Source organism: Elephantulus edwardii, unplaced genomic scaffold, assembly GCF_000299155.1.
Source record: "Elephantulus edwardii isolate Elephantulus edwardi_28Jun2011 unplaced genomic scaffold, EleEdw1.0 scaffold00055, whole genome shotgun sequence".
NCBI classification, from domain to species: Eukaryota; Metazoa; Chordata; class Mammalia; order Macroscelidea; family Macroscelididae; genus Elephantulus; species Elephantulus edwardii.
Genome location: NW_006399805.1, coordinates 16,416,285 through 16,433,780, shown reverse-complemented (window position 1 = coordinate 16,433,780; position 17,496 = coordinate 16,416,285). Strand labels below are relative to the sequence as shown.

The window sequence follows — 17,496 nt, the reverse complement described above, 5'->3', positions numbered from 1 at the left end:
GTCATTTCTGCACGTGACGCAGTCCTTCTTGCCACCACCTTCCCAGCAGAGCCTCCGTTGCTGATAGATCCCTTCCTTGTCTACCATTGGACCATAAGGGCCCCGCTTCTGCTCCCGTGCCCTTGCACCAGGTCCACACACCACTCGGCCTTCGGAGAAGAACAGATCTTTTAGCTTCCTGAATCCCTGACCCCATCCCTGACTAAACAGTGTGTGTCGGGAACAGCACCTTTTCTGTGTTTGCAGCAATCTCTCCCACCTTCCCACTCATAATCGGTGGTTACTACAATTAAAAAAAACAAAACAGAAAAAACTTTAAAGCGGTGGCTATAATGATGCTATTGCATGCCCAGCAGACTACGGCAGAGGGCAACCATAATTTTCTGTGCCCTGGGAAACAAAGATTCCTGTCACTCACTTTACTGTTTGTTGTTTGAGGTGGTCTGGAGCTGAACCTGCAGGCTCGCCGAAGCAGCCTTCATTTGTAGGTGAGCTTCTCATAGTTCACACCATTTGTTTTAGAAAAATCTTTCTAAATTAATATTTGATATGCTTCCAATGTTGTTGTTGTTGATTGCCATTAAGTCAAGCACAACCCATAGCAACTCTTGTTAAAGACCTGAAGCCTTTCTATAACTATTGTCATTTTTCAAAGTTCATACAGTTTCCAGAGGCATGTTGTTTAGGAAGTGAATGCCACTCCTGCTTCCAAAGGCTTCCAATAGAATACTGTAAATTTCAGGAATGCATGAGGGAGTAATAGTTCATAAAAGCTGAGACTATCAACTGCCTAAAAATTTCTGTCTGGAAAGATCTGATTCCAGCCATGATTCTTTTTTTTTTCTATAATTATATTTTATTAATTTTCATAAACATTTACAGAGATTTTGGGCTTCCACTCATTCATTGTTGCACTATTCTCTCTACCCTCCTCCCAGTTTGTTCTTGTCCAAATGCCACAGTGCTTGTCAAAGCCAGTTCTGATTAATCTTCTTTGTCAGTGTATCCTTTGCCATTCCCTATCACTCGTCCCTGAGAGAGACTTCACCCTGAGTCATAAGGAAAAGGGGATGGCGTATTCTCTTAGCTACTTCCTGCTGAAAAGGGACGCTGTGGGTTTCAGGGAGAAGATCTTCTCTCACTACTCTAAAGGGCCCCTTTGGCAGTGGGAAACACATAGACTATTATGGAGATTGATTTTGGAATTCAGATGCACTCTTATTGATTGTGCTTGGCTGTACATGTACATATCCTTCAAGATGTATCATGGGGGTGTTGCAACCTAGAAGACACAAATTTGACTAACAAGTTATAAGTACATGAGTCCAAAAATTATGGAAAAGTAAAAGAAAAGATTCTTTCATTGTTTTACAAACCCTCCCCCAGGTCCCCTCCACCATGCAGCCCTCGCTCTAGTCTCCTGTGATGACAGAAATACCCAGTTATATCTCTCTTTTAGATGGTTCTCTCCCTCCTCTGTTTCAGTGCAGTATACATTATTGAACCCATCTTACTCAGTCTCTCCCCAACCCCAAGGACAGTCCCATTCTACAACAGTGCATCTGAAATTGGATGATGAACAAGGAGATGAGAAACAGAAGAACTGATGCCTTTGAGTTGCTGGAGAAGAACACTGACTAGCCCACATCTGACAAAAGAACAGACAAATCTATCTTGGAGGAAGAGTAACCAGAGGTGCTCCTGAGGCAAAGATGATGAAACTTTTCCTCACACATTTTGAGCATGTTGTCAGAAGGGGCCAGTAATTGGGATAAAGACATCATGTTGGGAAAGGTGGGCCAGAGAGAAAGAGAGGCCCTCCACGAGGTGGACCGACACAGTGAAAGAGAGGCCCTCCACGAGGTGGACCGACACAGTGAAAGAGAGGCCCTCCACGAGGTGGACCGATACAGTGACTAACAATGGGCTCAAACATGTCGGAGGTGGTGAGGATGGTGCAGGACAGGAAAAGGCCCAGATGTGTTGCTCTCAGGGTCACTATGAGTTGTAGGCAACTTGATGACATCTAACAATAACAACAACAAAATCTCCACTTACTTATTGGTTATATAAAAGTAAGAATTGGCCACATTGCATGTGAGGATAATCTGTAGAACAAGAAACCAAGTCACACCAATATGACCTCCGAAGAACTAAACATGGCCTTGAACCTGACCTAAGCATCCAGCCTTCAGAACTGTGAGGCTGCCCTTTAAAGCCCCACTTGCGGAGTTTCTGCTATAGCAGCCCTAGGTGACTAAGACGGGGATGGTATCAGCTGTGGTCCATCAGGTGGTCGGCTGTGGCGAACTCCAGGTGATTACTCGTAGTGGAGTACTAAATATTTCTCAAACTCAACTCACTGTCTTTGAATCAGAAGTGGTTTTCTGAGGCTATCAGTTGCATAGGATAAGACTGTCCACATTACTCCCTTTTAGCCACTAGTGGATTCAAATCCCCAGACAGGACCTACATTGGGTTAGCAGCACATCCTGCTTCCGATCTCGCCACTAGAGCTTCACACTGGTTATCTGTGGCAGTTACCTGGAAGACCTTCCATCTGTCATAGAGCACCACTATAAATAGTGTGAAATAGAGATTTGTATGAGAAGTGGTACAGGAAAACCGTTAGCACGAGTCACACTCAATTCAATGATGCCTAACAACAACAACAACCACCACAACAACAACAACAAAGAAGCAGCTATGCTGCAATCACAAAGGCATGTGGTTTGAATTTCCCAGGTGGTCCAAGAGAGAAGGATGGGAGATTTCCTCCTGTGTGATTTACTGCCTCTGAAAACCTGCTGGAGGGTCAGCTGCGGGTCGGTTCTGACTTGGCTGCAGACCTTGTCAGGAATCGCTCGTCTAATGCTGCGTCGACCTTGTGAGGTGGGACATTTTGCCATGGTAGACAAGCCAAAACTGAGGTCATGCGACCACTAGGTGGTAAAACCAGGATTTGAGCCCAGGTGGCGGCTCCAGAAGCCACTCCCGAATCGCTCAGAATGTCTCCCAGGCTGCCTTCCACTGCCCGCTCTGTGGTGACTCAGCACAGCCTTCATGGCGCCGTCTCACCGTCAGCAGCATTGCCTGGGCTGAGGCAGCTGGCCAGGCGACTCCCCTGGTTTCTCAGTGGTTTCTGGCTGGGGAGGCGGATGCTAGCTACAGGCTCTGACTGCACTTATCTGGCCTCCTCAGGTGAGGGAGAAGGCACCTTCACTCAGTAGGAAACATCTACGCGTGTGCTAGCAGCATCAGAGCAGTGCGCTGGACCATCTCAGGAAGGGTGGAGACCGGGCCACTCTCCACAACACAGAAAGGACGGAGCTGGTCCTCCCATCAAACAAGAAAGGACAGAGCCAGTCCTCCCACCAAACACAGAAAGTGCAGAGTCGGTCCTCCCTCCAAACACAAGGAGCCCGGGTGGGTCAGGACACCCCTGTGCGCTCGCTCAGTGCTCACAGACATGCTTCTGCAATGCAGGCTCATCTCTGACACCTGACTCAAGGCTGTCTCACCCAAATGGAGGGGCTGCTGAACACTGGGAAGGACAGGCCTTTCTTCCTCACCCGTCTTAGTCAGGGAGCTCCGTTGAAACCTGACAGAGGGGTGGTGACTGAGTGTGAGGTGCACTGGCCAGGAACTGACCCTGGGTCTCCTGGGTGGAAGGTGAGAATTGCCTTATGGGCCATGCTGCGTCCACAGGCTGCAATTGGGGTTGGAAGAAGCCACAGTGTCACCTTGGGTTCAGCACTCCACACCACCGAAAAGAACCAGTGCTCAGCTCTGCGCCCCCTCACCCTCACGTAGGACGTGAAAAGAAGACAGAAGCCCTAAGGCGATCAAGTGTATGATGTCAACATACTTGAAGAACAGAAGGGGAAAGAGGCTTTTAAACAACAGAAAGTCTGAACCCCAAAGCAAACCAAGGACTTTGGTCAATAACAATGCAGGGCCACTGAGGCAGTGACTAACAAGAATGCCCAGAGGCAGCATGGTCCTGGTGACATCAGGGGACTCACTGCGTTCAGCACCATTTCTGTAAATCTAACCCTGCCATGAAAAATGGAATCTGAATTCTTTGGTGTCAAATTTCTTGTTTGCCCCTTTGAGCAGATGAAAAAGAGATGGATTAAAGCTTGGAGTTTTTGTAATTGTTTTTAGTAATCACAGAAGATAAATGAAAGTGATTGTGATATGCATTTAAGTTTTAAAATATGTAAAATTAGTCTTTAGCCTCAGAAACCAATTAAAAGTAAGACACAAATTTAAATGCATATGAAAATAAACCAAGATCATCTAGCATAAAACCCAGAGATATGAAAGGTACCGAGTGCTTGAGGTTGCCATGTATCAGCGTGAAAAAGGCACCGGACACCGGACGGGACCTGACAGCTCCTAGAGGCAGTGTCTCCATGGAAACCACTTAAGCTTCAGCATCTGAAGTGATAATTTGAGGCACTTGAACAAAACTGCTGCTATTAAAAAAAACAAAAAACCAACAAAACCAAAACAAAAAACCTGCTGCTATTAATTGTGGCTTAATTGAAATGGCAACATTAATTTGCAGGTTCCAGGCCAGACACTGTAATAATAAGACACTGTAATAATAAGTCCTTGTTCCTCCCAGCTTCTCTGTTCCATTTCACTTTATTCTGCTTCCCCAGATCTGAGCTATGTGGTGGGGGGAAAATTGCTTTAGGCATTGGCCTTTGACTGATATTTCATGAGTGATGTGCAAATGCTTGTCCACGAAGGTGCTGACCCTGTTTGGCTTCAAATGAGGGCACACTGGCCACTTGCTCAGAGAGGAGGGATCCTCCAGGCCACCAGGTAGTCACAGGCAGGGCAGTGGTCAGTTACATGTCCTTTATCTCTTACTATGCCCACCATGTCCCCCACATTTCCTAAGGAAGGACAGGTGTCCAGAATATCAGACTCCCATGTGGCAGAGATGAGTGTCAGCAACTGACTTGGGGGTTCACCAAGGCTTACACTCAGCCTTGTGCAGGAGGAGGAGTTCCTGGGTCCAGGTGATCAGGGGCCCAGCAGCTGACCAAAAGGCTGGCAGTTTAAGTCTGCTCATGTGGGGGCATTGGAAGAGAGGCATGCCAATCCACAGTGGAAGACTTACCACTGAAAACTGTGGAGAGCGCCGCTCTGTGAGAGCACAGGGGGTCACCCCACCCAGGACCAGCTCAGTGGCAAGTGGTCTGCAGGTCTGATGCTGGCTCTGGTACTGGTACTAGCGCTGGTACCAGTACTGGTAGGGGCATTGATGTTTGTGCTGATGCCAGTACTGGTACTAGCATTGCTGCTGGTGCTGGTACTGGTGGTGGGACTGATGCTGGTCATGGTACTGGTGCTGATGCTGGTGCTGGTACCATGGCCTGCACTAGCTCTGGCACTGATCTGAATGTGGCATTGGTACTGGTCTCAGTACTGATACTGGTGACAGCTGTAATGTCAGTTTTCCTACTGGTCTGGGTACTGGTGTTGCCACTAGTCCTGGTACTGTCACTGCTAGTGGTGGGGGCATTAGTGGTGCTGTGCCTTGTACCAGCGCTGGTAGGGTACTGACATGGGCACTGTAGGGGTGCTACCCCTTGTACCAGTGCTGGTAGGGTACTGACGTGGGCACTAGCTGGGGTGTGGATGCTGGTGCTGGTACTAGTGTTGCTACTAGCACTGGTACAAGTGCTAGTATTGGTATAACCCTGGAGTCTATACCACCTGAATTTAAAAGCCATCTCAAGAATAGGTTTAAGGCATTAAAAACAATAATGACGGAAGACTAGATGAACTGTGGAATGACATCAAGGTTATCACCTATGAAAAAAAGCAAAAGGTCATTACAAAGACAGGAGAGAAAGGAAAAGACCAAAATGGATGTCAGAAGAGACTCTGAAAATTGCACTAAAGCATTGAGAAGCCAAAACAAAGAGAAAAATGGCAAAGTAAAAGAGATGATCAGAAAAGCTCAACCAACCAAATAAACAAACAAAAAAAGAGATGGTCAGAATATTTCAAGAGTCAGCTCAAGAAGACAGAGCAAAGTATTATAATGAAATGTGCAAATAGCTGGTGTCAGAAAAGAAAATGCAAAAAACTCACTTAGTATTTCTTTAGCCAAAAGAACTAAAAAAAAAATTCAAACCTTGAGTTGCAATACTTAAAAATGCTATGGGTAAAGTCTGGAATGATCCAAGAAGCATTAAAGGAAGATAGAAGGACATTATGCTAAATAAAATAACTCTGTCACAAAAGGACAAATACTGCAAAACACAGCTGTTATAAAAAGGGGCAGACATGGGAAGGGAAGTTGAGGAGAGTCTGGGAAAAGACTGGATAGATAATGAACACTGCCTTGGAACAGACAAGGGGAAACACTGTCCAAAAGAAATATATGATTAATAATCTGGGACAAGGGGTGCATTGTGGGAAGAACTGGGGGAGGGGGAAAGAGAGGAGGGAAGAAAATGTACAACAATGAAAAAAAAACCTGAAATAAAACATTTTCAACATTAAAAAAAAGAAGATGGAAAGAATATACAGAGTCACTGTATCACAAAAAACTGGCTAATATGGAACCACTTCAGGAAGTAGCATATGATCAAGAAACAATGGTAAAGAAGAAAGAAGTTCAACTTACATTAAAGGCATTGTCAAGAAATAAGACTCCAGAAATTAATGGAATACCAATTGACATGTTCCAAAAATTAGATGTCAGTAGTACCAAGAAACCTAGAAGACCTGACCACCTGACTGGAAGAGATCCATATTTATTCCCATTCTCAAAAATAGTGTTCCAATAGAATTATCAATCAATATTATTAGTATTACATGCAGAAAAATCTTATTGAATATTATTAAAAATATCTAGAACATTGACAAAGAACTTCAAGCTAGATGTAAAAGAGGCTGCTGCACCAGGGATATCATTGCTGTTGTCAGAAGGATCTTAGCTAAGGGCAGAAAACACCAGAAGGATGACTACACAAAGGCATCTGTGTGAATCACAGCAAACTATGGCTAACATTGAGAAGACAGGAGTACCAAAAAAATTATGCTTGTCAGAAACCTATACCTAGATCAAAAGACTGTTGAACAAGGGAACACTATATGACTTAAAATCAAGAAAGGTGTACATCAGGGCTGTATCCTTTCTCTATGCTGGGAAAATCATTCAGAAAGCTGGAATTTATGAAAAAGAACGTGGCATTAGGATCAGAGAAAGACTCAACAACAACCTGCATTATGCAGATGACATAACTTTGCAGAAAATGAGGGGAACTTAAAATACTTGTTGCTGAAGATCCAATCCTACAGCCTTCAGTATGGATTACATCTCAACACCAATAAATAAAAAATCCTCAGTACCAGGCAACATCATGACAGAGGAAGACAAGATTGAAACTGTCAACAATTTCACCTTACTTGGATCCACAATCAACACCTTTGGTACCAGCAGTTAACAAATCAAAAGATGTATTGAATTGGGAAAATCTGCAGTCAAGGACTTCTCCAAAGTGCAAAAGATCAATGATGCCACTTTAAACATTAAGGTGCATTTGATCCAAGCCATGGTTTTTAAACTTATTTGCTATGCATCTAAAAGTTGGACAATGGCTAAGGATGACAGAATAAGAATTGATGCCTTTGAGTTGTGGTGGTGGAAAAGAGTACTGAATATTCCATGGACTGCCAAGAGAACAAATATGTCTTGGAGAAAGTGCAACCAGGGTGTTCTGTGGTAAGTTTTGCCTCTCATACTATGGCATGTTGTTAAGAGGGGCTAGCTCTTGGGAGAGGACATCGTGCTTGGAAATGTGGAGAGTCAGAGAAAAAGAGAAAGATCCTTGATAAGATGGCTTGACACAGTGACTATAACAATGGCCTCAAGCTTGACAGAGATGATGATAGCAAAAGGCAAGACTCAGAGTCATTGTTCATAGGTCAATATGAGTCATAGCCGACTCAACAACACATACAACAACGATGCAATGGTTTGGGTGCTGGTATTGGGGTTGGTACTAGTACTGGGACGAGTACTTTCATTAATGTTGGTACTAGCATGGGTATGAGTAGTAGTATTGGTACTAGTACTGGCATTGGTATTGGTCCTGGAATGGACTCTGTCTTTGGTTCTGATGTTGGTTCCGGGATGAGCTCTGGCATTGGTGTTGGTCCCGGGATGGGCTCTGGCATTGGTGTTGGTGTTGGTCCCGGGATGGGCTCTGGCATTAATGCTTGTGTTGGTCCTGGGATGGGCTCTGGAGTTGATGTTGGTGTTGGTCCCGGGATGGGCTCTGGCATTAATGCTTGTATTGGTCCCGGGGTGGGCTCTGGCATTGGTGTTGGTGTTGGTCCTGGGATGGGCTCTGATTTTGGTGTTAGTCCATGCACTGGGTCCCACATTGTGATACTTTGCCAGCTCCAGGGCCCTAGGACCGTCTGAGATGCTCTCAGCTTGTGTTCAGATGGGAGTTACTCCTTCGTGCCCGTTTGTGGCATCTGGAGCGTGAGTCTCTTTTAGCAGCATTTGTTTCATTTTCACTTTCTGGAGATGGTAAGTTGCCATCTAGTTTCTTTCCCGTGGGCGAGTCCTTCCGTGGGGGAATGAGGCTCCTGGGGTTGACGGGAGAGTCTGCCTCTGTGCTTCAGCCTCTAGAGGCTTCCTGTAGTGACGCACACACGTGTGCCTGGCTTTCTGCACTTAGCAGCTGGCTTTCAGGGCCCAGTCACATGGGCACGTGTCACACCCATTTCTCTTCAGGCTGAGTGGTACCGACAACCCCCATTCTGTGGTCTGCTGGCTCTGATGGACAGCTGGACTGCTCCCCTCTCCTGGCTGCTGTGAAGAGCATTTCAGTGAACAGGGGTGAATGAGTTTTTTCTGTGTTCCTGCCTCCAAGTCTTTGGGGCATATACTCAGGAGAAGAAAGATGGGTTGTACCATGGACAGTCTAAAGAGCAAATAAAACTATTTGGGAAGAAGGGCAACCTGAATGCACGTCAGAAGCAAGCATCTGAAGACCGTCCGTGCCTCATACACTTTGGTCATGTTCTCAGGAGAAGCCAGTCCCTGGAGAAGGTCATCATACTGAAAGACTCCAAGGGACGGACTGGCCGGTGACTGTGACAATGGCCGTGAGCATGGCAGAGACCATGAGGAGGTGTGGGGCAGGGCAGGGCTTTGTTCTGTGGTGCTCATGGTCACTATGAGTTGGAGCAAATATGTTGGCACCTGACAACAACAACTGCACCAGTAGTAGCTCTGTGTTTAACTTTTTGAGGACACATCACTCAGCTCTCCATAGCAACAGCACCATGATTCAGGATGACATGAAGAATTGATAGCTTTGAGCAGTGGGGTTGGAGAAGAGTACTGAATATCTTACCAATTGCCAAAAGACAAACAGCTACGTCTTGGAGAAAGTACAGCCAGAGTGCTTCTTGGAGGCAAAGATGAGGCAAAGTATGCTCACATACTTTGAGCATATACCTAGGGAAGGCTATTCCTTGAAGAGGACATCATGCTTGGAAAGGTGGAGGGACAGTGAAAGAGAGGGGGACCCTCAACCAGATGGACTGATATGGTGACGGCATCAACGGGCTCAGCTGTGTCAGACATGATGAGGACACCACAGGAAAGAACAGGGTTCAGATCTGTTGTTCACGGGGTTACTATGAATAGTACTCAACTCGACGGCACCTAACAACCAGCAATGTGTGAGGGTTCTAGGCCCTCCATAGCCTCGCCGGCACCTACTGCTGTCTGTCCTGATCATTGCCACAGGAATGGTGAGAGGTGACAGTCAAGCAATTTGCCTGGCATCTCCACAATGGTGGTTGATGTTGAGCATCTTCTCACATGTTTGTTTGCTGTTTGTGTGGCTTCTGTGGAGAAATGTCTGTTAAAGTCCTGCGTCTGGCCTCCTTGCATGAAGAGTTGTTTATTTTTCTGGTCAAGGGGTTGGGTTGCAGATTTTTTTTATTTGAACCTAGGATAATAACAGAAATGTCCCTGCATACACTTTCATGGGATATCAAAACCAATGGTAGATGGATCTTGACTGAAAGCAGAGGATACCAGAGGAGTGTCTATTTGTGTTTCATTGACTATATACAAAGGCATTTATTTGACTGTGTGGATCACAACAAATTGTGGCTAACCTTGAGAGGACTGGGAATCTCAGAACACTTAATTGTGCTCTGCAAAACCTATATTTAGACCAGAATGAAGTCAACAAGGCAATACTACATGGCTCAAAATCAAGAAAAGAGTGTGTCAGGGATGTATCCTGTCACCATACCTTTTCAATCTATATAATGACCAGATCATTTGGGAGACTGGACTTTTTGAAGAGGAATGTGGCATCATGACTGGAGGAAGATTGATCAAAAACCTGTGTTATGCAGATGACACGATCATGCTTGCTGAAACTGAGGAGGACCTGAAGCGTTCACTGCAGAAGGTCAAGAATTGTAGGCTTAAAGGAATATATGATTAGGCATTATACGTATGACAACAGCCCGGAGTAAGAGGTACATCATTGCAAAGAGGACTGGGGAGGGGTAGGTAATTGTGCAACAGTGAATGAATATATTAAAAAAAAGGAACTGGGGGAGGGGGAGGGAAAGAGAGGGGGTAAAATGTGTAACAATGAATTAATGAAAATCTAACCTTTCTGTAAACATTCATTAAAATCCCAATTAAAATACAAAAATTATTAAAAAAATAAAGAACTGCAGTATTCTATACAGACTGAAGCTCAACATCAAGAAAATATTTTTCACCACGATGTCAGTTGACAGCACCAAGATGGATGGAGGATGGAGAAGAGATTGAAACTGTTAACAATTTCAGCTTGCTCAGTTCCACAGTCTACAATCTTGGTAACAGCAGTTAGGAAATCAAAAGACAAATTGCATTAGGAAAATTTGCTGTCAGGGACCTCTCCAGAATGCTGAAAAGCAATGCTGTCAGTCTAGAGTCTATCTAAGGTACGCCTAAGGCACAACTTCACAATTACTTGCTATGCATCAGAGAGCTGGACAATGACTAAGGATGACAGAAGAATTGATGCCTTTGAATTGTGGTTCTGGAGAAGAGTACTGAACATAACATGGACTGTCAAGAGAACTTATAGGCCTGTCCTGGAAAGGGTGAAATGTAGTTGCTCCTTGCAGGCAAGGATTTTGGAGTTCCATCCAACATACTTTGGGATGTTTCCTGAAGACACCAGTCCTTGGAGAAAGTCATCATGCTAGGCAGGATGGAGGAACATCACAGGAGAGAAAGATACTGGATGAGATAGATTGTCACAGTAACTGGGGCAACAGGGGGTAGGTGTGTCAGTGACAGTGAGACTGGGTCTGGACAGGGCAGGGTTCAGAGCTGCTGTACAGCGTCACTATGAGTCACCGGAGACTTGATGGCACATAACAACAACCACAACACCACTTTCATACTATTTTAAGTTAAAAGGATAAAACTGTATTGCAATAAAACATAATGTTAAAATACAAATACATTCAGACTCTTGACTCCGATAATTAAATCTCACTTTAAAAGAAAAATATTTTTCTAATTAAGCCATTTAAAAAAATGCAAAATCCTCTTAAGAATTGTTGCTGTTATGTGCCGTTGAGTCGCTTGCAACTCATAGAGACCCTATGTACAACAGCCCTAAACCCTGTTCTGTCCCGTGCCACCTCACTGTCTCCAACACACCCACCCCTATTACCCCAGTCCCGGGATCAATTCCCCTCATAGAGGATCTTCCCCTCCTGTGCTGTCCCTCCACCCTCCCAAGCATGATGTCCCTCTCCAAGGACCGGTCTTTCCTCACAACATGTCCAAAGCAAGTTAGATGAAGCCTCAGAATCCTTGCCTCTAAGGAACCGCTCGGTTTAACCCTCTCCTGGATGAATCTGTTTGTTTTCTTAGCAGTCCATGGTACCCTCAATACTCTTCTCCAGCACCGCAGCTCAAAGGCATCAAATTCTCCTATCCTCATCTGTCGTCTGACTCTGTGACACATAACAAGTGATTGCAAAGACCATGGCCTGTATCAGATGCACCTTAAGTCTCCAGAGTGACACCATCATTTTTCAGTACTTTGGAGGGGTCCCTAACAGCAGATTTTCCCATGGCAATATGCCTTTTAATTTCCTGGCTGTTGGTGCCAAGAGTGCTGACTGTGGAGCCAAGCAAACTAAAGCTGTGAACAATCTCAATCTCTTCACCATCCATCCTGATGCTGCCAATTGGCCCAGTGGTGAGAATATTTGTCTTCTTGACATTGAGCCTCAATCCATATTGGAGGCTGCAGTCCTTGACCCTCTGCAGCAAGCACGTCAGGTCCTCCTCAGTTTCAGCAAGCAGGGTTGTGTCATCTGTATAACGCAGATTGTTGATAAATCGTCCACCAATCTTGACCCCACATTTCTCCTCATAGAGCCCAGCCTCCCAGATAATCTGTTCTGCATACAGGTTGAAAAGGTATGGAGACAGGACACATCCCTGGCATACGCCCTTCACAATTTTGAACCATGCAGTGTTTCCTTGCTCTGTCCTGATGATTGCTTCCTGGTCCAAGTATAGGTTTCTCATTAGCACGGTCAAGTGTTCTGGGATTCCCATTCTTCTCAGAGTCAGCCACCGTTTGTTAGGATTCATACAGTCAAACGCCTTTGCATAATCAATGAAACACAGATAGACATTCCTTTGGTACTCCCTGTTTTCAGCTAAGATCCATTAGCTACAATATCCCTAGTGTCACGCCCTCTTCTGAATAGATTTAAAAAAAAAAAAAGCAAAGGATCTGATGCATTGAACCCTAAAGATCAACGATCAGGTGAGCTGTGGGATGACATCAAGAATATCAATATCATCCTTGAAGAGAGCGAAAGGTCATTACAAAGACAGAAGAGAAAGAAAAAAAATTGAAATGGATGTTAAAGAGACTCTGAAAATTACACTACACCATCGAGAAGCCAAAACAAAGGGAAAACATGCTGAAGTAAAAGAACTGAACAGAAGATTTCAAAGGGCAGCCTGAGAAGACAAAGCAACGTAGTATAATGGAATGTGCAGAAAACTGGAATTGGAGAATAAAAAAGGGAAGAACTTGCTCTGCATTTCTCCAACAAATTTAAGTCTTGAATTACAATACTAAGAGCTGCCATGGGCAATATAGTGAATTATCCCAGAAGCAAAAAAGAAGATGGAGGGAACCCACAGAGTCACTGTACCAACAAAAACTGACTGACTGACACAGAAAGAAAATCAAGAAGTACCATATGAGCACCAGCAGTCAGGAAATCAAACGACGAATCACACTGGGAAAATCTGCTCTCAGGGACCTCTCCAGAACACTGAAAAGCAACGATGTCAGTCTAGAGACTAAGGTGTGCTTGATCCAGGGCATAATTACTTGCTATGTGTCAGAGAGTATGACTAGGGAAGAAGAATCGATGCCTTTGAGTTGTGGTGCTGGAGAAGAGTCTTGAACATACCATGGACCACCAAGAAAACAAATACGTCTGTCTTGGAGAGGGTGAAACCAAGTTTCTCCTTGGAAGCTAGGATTCTGAACTCCAGCTCACATACTTTGGGCACACAGGAGGGACTGGTCCTTGGAGAAGGTCATTATACTTGGAAAGGTGGAAGGACAGTCCAGGAGAGGAAGACCCCCGGATGAGATGGAATGATACAGTAACTAAGGCAATAGGTGTAGGTGTGTTGGAGTCATTGGGACTGGCTCAGGACAGGGCAGCTTTCAGAGCTGTTGTACACAGTCGCAGGTGATTTGATGGGACATAACAACCACACCATATGACCAGGAGCCAGTGATAACAAAGGAGGAAGTGGAAGCTGCACTATAGGCACTGGGGGAAAATAAGGCCCCAGAAATTGATGGGATACCAACTGACTGACTTGTTTCAATTAAAAGACTTACTGGTCTGTGCCAGGAAATTTGTAGGACAGCTGTCTGGTCAATTGTTTGGAAGAGGTCCATATTTATTCCCATTACCAAGAAAAATGATCCAAAAGAATGTGGAAACTATCAAACAATATCATTAATATCATAAGAAAGTAAAATACTGCTGAAGATCATTAAAAAATGGTTAGAACAGTATATCGAGAACAGTATATCAAGCAGGATTTGGAAGAGGCATGGCACCAGGGATATTGTTGATGTCAGATGGATCCTGGCTGAAAATAAAGAATACCAGAAGAATGTCTATTTATGCTTTAATGACTATGCAAGGATTTTGTGTGGATCTTAACAAGTTATGACTAACATTCAGAAAAACCGGAATAACAGAGCATTTCATTGTGCTCAGGTGAAACCTACACTTGGACCGAAATGCTATTGTGTGAACTGAGCAAGGGAATTATACATGGTTTAAAATTAAGAAAGGAGTGCATCAGGGTTGTATCCTGTTGCCAGAGCTATTCAATCTGTATGCTGAACAAATTATTCGAGAAGCTGGACTCTGTGAAGAAGAACGTGGGATCGGGATTGGAAGAAGACTCATCAATAACCTGTTTTATGTAGATGACACAATCTTGCTTGCTGAAATTGAGGAGGACTTGAAGCATTTGTTGCAGAAGATCAAAGAAGACAGCCTTCAATATGGATTGCACTTAAAGTCAAGAAGACAAAAATTCTTATCACTGGACCAATAGGCAACATCATGATAGATGGAAAAAGATTGAAACTATCAATAACTTTATCTTACTTGAATTCACAATTAGCACCTGTGGTACCAGCATCCAGGAAATCAGGAGACATACTGAACTGGGAAAGTCTGCAGTTAAGGACCGCTCCAAATAATTGAGGAGCAATGATATCAGCTTGAGGACTAAGGTGTATCTGATTCAGGCCATGGTCTTTCCAATCACTTGCTATGCATCTGAAGAGGAATTGATGTCTTTGAGCTGTGGTGTTGGAGAAGAGCAATGACTATCCTATGGACTGCCAAAAGAACAGATATGTCTTAGAGAAAATGCAGCCAGAATGCTCCTCAGAGACAAAAATGATGAGTCTTTGCCTCACACACTTCAGGTGTGTTGCTGCAAGAGGCTACTTCTTGGAGAGGGACATTAAGCTTGGAAAGGTGGAGGGTCAACGAAGGAGAGGAAGACCTTCAACCAAGTGGATTGACACTTGGGCTGCTGCAATAGGCCCGGGTGCGTCAGGAAGTGTGAGGCTGGTGCAGGATAGAACAGGGTTCACATCTGTTGTTCATAGGGTTGCTATGGCTTGTACTCAATTAGATGGCACACAACAACAACACTTAATCTGTGACAAGTGAGAACAGTATTGGTTCAGTCATCAGCTGGTCCTCCTCGAACACCACACCCAATGTCTGCTATTACCCCACTTTGCAGCTGAGAAAATTGAGGCTGAGAACCATAGGAGCTGCCTGGGGTGACTTTGGACATACCTGACTCCAGGTGGTCCAGGTGCCAGGGGTCGGTGGCGGCCGACATGGGCGAGATGGTCAGCGGGGAGGCCCCGCAGTTGGACTCCACGAGCTGGCCCTGCACGTGCACCTGGGCGGACACGTTGGTCTGGCGTAGGGCGGCTTTAAGCGGGGCAACCTGGTTGAACTGCACCCTGGACAGGCAGCCGGTGAAGCCAGGTGTGTTGTACTTGTGGATCTCAGGGTCAATCCTCCCCGTTTCTACAAGAAAAGAGAAGAAATGTTAAAGTCGTTGCCAGGTGTTGTGAGGTCAGCTCTGACTGGGCGACCAAGGTGCAGCCAAAGGAAACCCCGGCCGGCCATGTGGTGCCAGCCTCAGGCTCAGCACACGCAAGCCCATCGCTGCAGCCGCTGTTGGTCCACTTCACTTGGCTCTCTTTCACTGACCCTCCCATCACCCAAGTCTCCTTCTTCAGGGATCTGTCCATCCTGATAACATTCCAAACTAGAAATGGTTCTCACATCCACGACTCTCTGTTTTAGTCAGATGCTCTACAGAGCTGGAGGAAAGCCCTGCACGAGACGGACTGCACCATGGATGGATGCAGCGATGGGCTCAGGACTGGCCAGTGTCTCCTCTGTCCCATGCAAGTGGGCAGTGAGATTTCACCTCAGCACATGTGGCAATAGCAGCCAAGAAATCCAAGCACCTATTTCATTGTGCAAATGGGAAGGATCTCTTTGAAGTGCTAAAAAGCAAGGATGTTAGTTTCAAGACTAAAGTGTGCTTGGCCCAAGTTATGATATTTTTAACTGCTTCATATGCATGTGGAATCTGGACATGAATAAGGACCACAGATTAAGCCTTCTGAACCATGATGCTGGTGAAAGACATGGACTATCCCTTTGTCTGTGGTTCTCCTGGAGGGCTCCATACACCAGCCTTCTTGTAGTGTGCCACTGAGTAGGAACTGACTCAGAGCTGACCGCCTGGCAGGTTGTCAGAAGCATGTACATCACAGGGGAAAGACTGCCCATCTTTGTACCATGAAGCAGCTGGCAGTTTTGAACTACCAGCCTTTGGTATGACAGTACAACTACTTATCCACTAGGCCACCGGAGCTGTCATTAGCTGAATGAAAACTGGGCCACAGGCACCTTTTAAAGGACACAGTTCTGTGTCTAATGAAAAACCCCAGAACCAGTGAGTTGGGCAGTGCAGGAGCCCCTCTGTCGGGTCCAGCCTCTGCCAGATGGGCATAGCAGTAGGGTGACAGGATGGGAGGGGGAAATGCCACCCCTCCTCAGAGCCAAGCAGCCCCACAGTTAGGGCTTTCTCTGTTTTTACTAAGGTTCTGTGCCTTGTTGACTCTGCATTTTAAATACCTCATCCTGTCCACGCACTCACAGGAGCTACAGTCACCTGCTCTGAATTACGGACAAGCTGGTGAGCCAGGAACACACAGGTGAAGCCACAGCTCTTAACACGAAGGCCTGGGGGTCCAGGTGGAGCACTCAGCCAGTGCTTTGGGCTGCTAACTGCAAGACTGGAGGTTCATGTCCACCCCTTGGAGAGCGCAGTCCTGCTGCCCCATGTACTGCGCCATGGCCAGAGTGATTCCCATGTCCGCTGCCTTCAGGTCACTGTCAACAATAGGGGCCCTACTGAAAGCAACGAAATCAGGGCTAGCATTTCAGCTCCGACAGCTCCAGCTCCACGCTGGTTCCTAGCGGGGCACCCCTCCCCACAGTCTGGCCATGGCTCTTCCATCTCCATTCGGAATGCATGAACCCAAGTCCTGCCACACGAAGAAGACAGACACCTGTTCCCAGGGTCACTCCTCTCAGTCTCACGATGCTGGCTTTTTTAAGGACCAATGAAGCTTGAGATAGATACTTTAGGAGGCCATCGCACTAGCCCGACGTCTTTGATGGAGGTGTGGACCCAGGTTCATGTTCACCTGTATCTATGATGGTGTGGATGCAGGTTCATGTTCACCTGTATCTATGATGGTGTGGATCCAGGTTCATGTTCACCTGTATCTATGATGG

The 17,496-nt window shown here is 45.6% G+C and overlaps 1 protein-coding gene across 1 annotated transcript in view; it reads right to left on the bottom strand.

The window, feature by feature from the left end:
- CNTNAP2 (contactin associated protein-like 2) overlaps positions 1 to 17,496 on the bottom strand; it is a 1,206,610-nt gene that overhangs the window by 2,691 nt on the left and 1,186,423 nt on the right. Inside the window, exon 22 of the mRNA XM_006887275.1 lies at positions 15,466 to 15,705. Within this exon, the coding sequence (XP_006887337.1) occupies positions 15,466 to 15,705 (240 nt within the window). The remainder of the gene's footprint in view (positions 1 to 15,465; positions 15,706 to 17,496) is intronic.